The 6,394-nt window shown below is 43.6% G+C and overlaps 2 protein-coding genes across 2 annotated transcripts; one reads left to right on the forward strand and one right to left on the reverse strand.

Annotated features, from left to right (window-relative positions):
* The first annotated feature begins 890 nt into the window (after positions 1-890).
* Positions 891-3,789, forward strand: LOC134037867 (uncharacterized). The gene is made up of 5 exons (XM_062483425.1): positions 891-1,115; positions 1,875-1,997; positions 2,121-2,189; positions 2,542-2,638; positions 2,828-3,789. Exons 2-5 carry the CDS (start codon positions 1,989-1,991, stop codon positions 3,778-3,780), a joined length of 1,128 nt encoding a protein of 375 aa, XP_062339409.1. The 5' UTR covers positions 891-1,115; positions 1,875-1,988; the 3' UTR covers positions 3,781-3,789.
* Positions 3,790-4,745: 956 nt separating this feature from the next.
* Positions 4,746-5,928, reverse strand: LOC134037885 (THAP domain-containing protein 6-like). The gene is made up of 3 exons (XM_062483448.1): positions 5,405-5,928; positions 5,086-5,168; positions 4,746-4,852 (listed from the first exon to the last, which is right to left on the reverse strand). Exons 1-3 carry the CDS (start codon positions 5,910-5,912, stop codon positions 4,817-4,819), a joined length of 627 nt encoding a protein of 208 aa, XP_062339432.1. The 5' UTR covers positions 5,913-5,928; the 3' UTR covers positions 4,746-4,816.
* Between the last annotated feature and the right edge of the window lie 466 nt (positions 5,929-6,394).

A 6,394-nucleotide genomic window follows, 5' to 3' on the forward strand; every position in this document is an offset into this window, starting at 1 on the left:
ACAAAAAAACATTAGGAGGCTACCTACAACTATGCACAATGCACTTTACTCTTGAGGTCTCTGACGTCCAATGACATAGGAAATAACTAATTTAATAAATTACCATAGGCTACTAAAGAGAACATGGAACTGTTATTTCTGTAGTATGATGTGCTATTCAATTAGAAAAATTATTAACATCTGAGGTGTATGTACAGTAATACATAGGCTCTAACAAATGCTTTGTAGGCAAAATTATAGCCTATTTTCGTCATTTTTGTCACGTTATTGCTGCAACCAACGGCGTTGGAGTTCGTAGTTACTTGCAGCTTCTGTGGCTGTACTGTCATCTAATGCGCCGTCATCGTCGTAGGGGTTGGGGAGAGGGGAAATCTGCTGCGGGATCATATCAATGATCTTCTTTGACAGAGGATCTGTAGCATTGATTGGTGGTCCTCCGCCGGTTTGAAATTGGCTACGCCTCTCTTCCGCCGCATCTTTTTTGGCTTTAGTCTTGAGGTTTTTCCAGCAGGCTTTAAGTTGCGCCCTGTCCCTCGTCTCTTTAATACCGGTAGAGCCATTGAAGCACTCAGCTAACCGGACCCAGTTCCGCTCCTTCTTTTCTAGAGTACTGCTGTCAGTCCTCTTGTCCTAAATTATTACCCCAAATTCCTCCATCAATTCAGTCAGCAACATCTTTTCAAATGTTGAAAAGTTTGACCCTCTTTGACGTGCCATAGCTAGCTAGCTGGCTATTTGTAACGTAGTTTATTATAGCCGCTGTAGTGGTAGCCTAGGCTATAAACGGTAACTAACGGTATCAGTAACGGCATTTATTCAAAAAGCTGCTATAGGAAAAAGAGCGCATGCATTCATAGGCCATTATCACGCTGATACGTAGTACTTCCGCATTCAGTGATCTTTGTGCACTGCCACTTCCGGTGGATCACTCATCACTCTGGCGAACCTATGATGGACGATTATAAGTTAACTTATACTGCATCCCTGGTAAATTTACCCAAAATAACTTTTTTCTGACGTACATCGACTAACTGAACAACACTCCATCACAGCCCGCTCCAAAGTGGACAAGGGATACAGTTTCTTTTTCGAGAACTTCATCTACGACTACGAAGGTGAGTGGCTACTAGCTAGCTAGCTAACATAACATTAGCTAGGTAGGTTAGCTTATGCTAACGTCAGTTTGGCGTCAGCTCAGATGTTCGTATGGTTATAATGTGTTTAACCTACGTTAAATCCAAGTAAAGTAAGATTATTCACCTTTAAATGAGGCTGAGTCAATTCACCCTTTTAATTTGTATTCTGATAGGAAGAACGTTAGCCTCTGTCAGTGTCAGCTAGCTAACGTCAGCATAGGAGTGTCCCTTTTGCTAGAATGAAAAATCCACAGTATATGCATTAATTATTTTGTCCACCAGTGTCCAACATCATTGACAGGGCGGTGGCTGTCAGGTCTAGGTGTTACAGGTCGATGAAGAAGCGAGAACAGCCCCATTATTTGAAGGTTATTTTAAGAAGCTAAGGCATAATGGCAAGAAATGTAACCCCTTCCACTGTTGCCTGTTTACATCAAGTCAGTCAACAGCCATGTGATTTGTGACATACGTACGGTATGCAAATATCAATATATATCATGATAATGTAACTTTGCATTTAAATTCTTTAATATCCTTTTTGTTGAATCCAGCAAGTTAATGGTGTAAGGGGTTAACTACTCTACTGCGGTTGCAGATTTCCTAGACTGCGGTTGCAGATTTCCTAGGATTTTTGGTTAATTGTAATGCTCTTTCTTACATTTCTGTATCATTTGCAACAAGATTTTCATTTTAGTTTAACTTTAGCAACTAACATTATTAGTGTTGTCTTTAATGTAGATTGTTTTCCAAGCTGATGCAGCCGAACTTCAAGAAACCTCATGCAGCTGTACAGCAGGCAAGGTTCTGTGCAACCATCTAGTGGCCTTGTTGTTCCAGAGTGCCCATTACAGCATGTTGCAGGTGAGGGCTGTGGTCTGGGATGTTAACATGGGCAGGTTGATTGGAGTGACACTGGTTCTAGAGGTCTACCTTTGATTGTTAACAAGCACATCCCGGTTTGCTTTCCTATCTCTTGTTCTGCAGGTGAGAGCTGTACCACCACCTGTGGCCTGCACAAGCTCTCTGCAAACATGGCATCGACCAAGGACAAAGGTAACATTGTAGCCGCGCGGAGCTGCACCGCATTGAATAGAATTCCAGTCTATTTTTCAGCCGTGGCGTGAGCTGCCCCAAGTGCCACCCTTAACTCCACGAGCAGTGTATCCCAAACGTTACGCCTGGGACACACTGTTCGCGGAGCGAAGCGTGGCACACGGGGCAGCTGAAAAATAGACTGGAAGTCTATTCAAAGCGGTGCAGCGCAGCTGTACGTCTGGCTACATTGGTTAACATGGGAGTGAATTGGAAGCGGTGCCACTCTGTGTGGCTACCGCGAGCATAGTGTTTACACCATTACAAGCAAGATACTATTACAATCATGGCTACTTGTTAATATCATTCCCAGGGGATCCATGCAGAGCCGGTTCAGGACTTGGTTGTTAGGAGACCAAAGCCATCTGCCAGGAGTGTATGCAAATCAACACTCTATCAAGCATACACAGGTAATGTTACTGTAACTAATATCATACTGTTGGCTGCCGTATAATACATAATTGTATCTTGCCACTTTTATACACATAATTATGTAGCAAATATAACACACAGTAGTGTAACAGCAGTGAGCAATTCTCCAGAAAGACAAGAGATGTGTGGATAATTTAACACTTACTGTTTTTAATTTTACATTTCAGGATCCCTCCCAGACCCGCAAGTCTTGTCTCTTGGGGAAGGACTGAAAAACCTCAGGCCGCAACCACTAATATCCTCAGTGCTGCATGGCTTGTCTCAACTCTCCATGGTCGACTCCAGGTTCGGACCTGTGCCGCGAGGTTCACCCCTGTCTAACCAGTGTCCTCCTGTGGTCAAACGCGGAAATTATGTCCAACACCCAGGTGCACCAACATTCCCTAAACTGCCTTTAGAGGGGTCAACATTTCCCACTACTTTTCCAAACGTTGACCCAAACTCCCAACAGTTTCTCCATTTGGACAGCTTAACTGTGACACACGAGATGGCAGCTGAGAGAGAGGAGCAGACACGTGAGCAGTCTGAGTGCCCATTATGGCAAGCTTTACGCAAGCCTAGAGTGACAGCTAGTAGGTTCTATGAGGTTAGCCATGTGAAAGGGCCGTCTTCTGGTCAGACCCTGGCAGGGCGGATACTTAAGGGAGTACACCAGACTCCCGCCATGAAAAGGGGCCTTGAACGCGAGCCACAGGTGCTGGAACAATATTCAAAACATTTCAATGTAAATGTCTCACGCTGTGGATTTGTTATCCATCCCGATGCTCCTCACATCGGGGCTAGCCCCGATGCGAGGGTATATGACCCTAGTGCCATTCCGTGTTTTGGGCTTGCTGAAGTTAAGTGCCCAGACATCTCCAGCATTTCTGAGGCAGGACATGTAAAAATTGTGAATGGTCAGGCAAAACTGAAGCAGAATCATAAATACCACTGGCAGGTTCAAGGCCAACTGGCAGTAACTGGATTGAGTTGGTGCGATTTTATAACAGATACTGAGGGAGACTTAACAGTCGAAAGGGTCTGGAGGGATGATGAAATGATAAAAGAGATGAAAAAGAAGGTGGACCTGTACTTCTTTGGTACATATATGAATGTGTATCTTCAGCAGAAAGTGAAATGAACTGAATGAATAAAGGAAATGAATGAATAAAAGATTTTATTAATTCCCTTTTTCTGAGTACATTATTTACATATTTACATTATTTGAATACTTTCAGGATGGACTGACCTTTACAATTGATTATAGATGAATGACTTCTCATTCATTATATACATCTCATTCAATATATACAATGTATTCAGTATACAGTTGAATGCATGTGATCGGGGGAAACACTATTCAACAGGGATGTAGCCTTTTAAATCAAGTGGTCCCTGGAAGTTGGTCATCACACAGCAGACGGTCCACAGCTGGTTGACTGTCCCAGACAAGGTTAGAGGGAGAGTGTGTTCCCAGATGCGATATTCCTTGACTCTGCGTATTGCTCTTTCCACGAGGATTCGAAGTCGGGCGATTGCTTGTGTTTTTAGAGCATCCTCTTTGGTGAACTGCGCTGTGGTTAGAGATGAAATAAGTTCATTTCTATTATTTCAGTGAGTGCCTCAGTACTTTTTTAAACATTTGTCTGCACACCTTAATGATTATCATTTTGGTCACAGTTTTAATTTGAAATGTTCATTCCTTTCATGCCTACCTGTCATCTTGAAGGGTGGTATAATCAGCATTGCCCCACGGTCAGCTAGCAGCTTCTCGATGGTGAAACCCTTGTCTGCCATGCAGCCATCTCCTGGCTCCAGTAAGTCCAGCAGTCCACTTTGTTCAGTCAGCTCTCGGTCAGAGATGGAGCCGGTGAAGAGACTTGACACAAAAGTCACAGCACTACATGGGGCAATCCCAATTAATCCCTTCAAGGTTGTCGTGTTTTTGTACGATGAGAAAACCTCAGACTGGAGAGTGAGGGATGATGGATTCTGGCATCGCACCTCGGTGCAGTCGATGATTACCCGAACATCTGGACTGTACAAATTTGCTTGGCATGGTGTTCTTGACTTGCTGTTTACTCATCCAGATGGGAAGGGAGCCAAGGAGCAGGTAAAGGTAGTTGGCCCACGTTATAACAACACGGGAGACAGTGGACACACTGACCTGAAACATGTCAGCCAGCACCTTCTCTTGCAGGCCTGCAGCAACTCTGCAGCAGAAAAGAAAAAACTCATCAACCAGTTGCAGCCTACGCGTTGGACTGGGAGAAATGGGTTCAAATGTTTGTCCCTTTTTCTGAGCTTTCGACCAATAAACCACCATGGAGGCAGATGGTTGAATTGCCTCCCAGAAGTGACAAAAAACATATCTTGACGTGAATCTTGTGTAAAAAAGGATGTCCTTGTCTGAGACACAAAATCGGTGAAAATGCACTTCACCCACTTTCAGCTGTGACAGCTCTGTTGTCAGCTCCTTGATTTTGTCTTCCAGTTGCTGTATGTGTGCAGCAGCAGCATCCAGTGCACCTGTATGAGAGGAGAGAAAAAATTAAAACATCTGACCCAGATTTTGTCTGTGACTTGCATATTGGAAGTTTTTTGGACCTCTAAAGCTACATGAAATAGCTTTTTATAGCTCAATATTCACCTTTACGTTTAATCAAGTAAGATATAAAATGCAATGTTTGTACTTGTGATGAAGCTGGTAGGTCATCATGAGGAGGTAGTCCAACATTTCAGAACACCGGCAAACACTGACATACCTGGTTTAAGAGCAGAACCGTAATCATGTTCTGTCATCACCACCGAAGCTGCGACCTCCTCCATCGCCTCTTCCTCACATGGTAGGGGCTGCTCCAGAGGAAGGGCTGGACAAACGTCATGGCCTAAGCGAGTTGATGCTCTTTTATAAGCAGACTCCCTTCTTGGCAGTCCCCAGTTGTTCCACTGGAAACGGGAGGGCACAGAACCGATTTGCAGACGCTTGATGCGACCTCGGTTGGTAAAGTTAGCCACGTCAGCTAACGCTAGCCTGCTAGCACTACCTGTAGCGTTAGTGTAGTCTGATTCACTAAAGTGCCGGCTACAAACAAACGTGCTACCTTGTTTTATTTTAAAGTTTGGCCCCTCATCCCGGCGAACCGCTTTAATCCACTTCTTCCTTAGACTCAATTCAGTCGGGAATCCATGGAAACTTAAGTAGGGTTGGCGTTGTTTGTTCGATTTACAAAGTGGAACAGAGCAGTGACATCTAGCCTTCGTTTCAGCCATTGTTGAACTGCGCCGGAAGTGGACATGCACAAAGTTGACAAATCCCGCCCATGAAACCCGGAAGCGTGATAATCCCCTATTTAGGGCTATTTAGTTCCGTAGGCTATTTGTTAAACATACGTTGTGAATTTGTTTACATTTCGTCGGAATCCATCATGGCGGACATTGAACATAAACTAATCCTGTTTTAACCCTTGTTTAAACTAGTTTAACTAATCCAAGGTTAAAATTAAGATGTGCAACACATCTCTGATTAATTATAAACCAGTTAAAACATAGATTTACTAACCCTAGATTAACTCTAAACCAGGATTAATTTAATCCATGTTGGTGCAACCCAGCCCTAGAGGTTTAAAAGGTTACCTTTGCCTAAACTGACATGCACCAACTCAGAGAACTGAGTTTCAACAGCCATTTACATATTTAGTCTCTATTTGTTACTCTACTCTTAAGGCATGTTTAACTTAATGTCTGCACCTCTC

Source organism: Osmerus eperlanus, chromosome 2, assembly GCF_963692335.1.
Source record: "Osmerus eperlanus chromosome 2, fOsmEpe2.1, whole genome shotgun sequence".
Lineage (NCBI taxonomy): Eukaryota > Metazoa > Chordata > Actinopteri > Osmeriformes > Osmeridae > Osmerus > Osmerus eperlanus.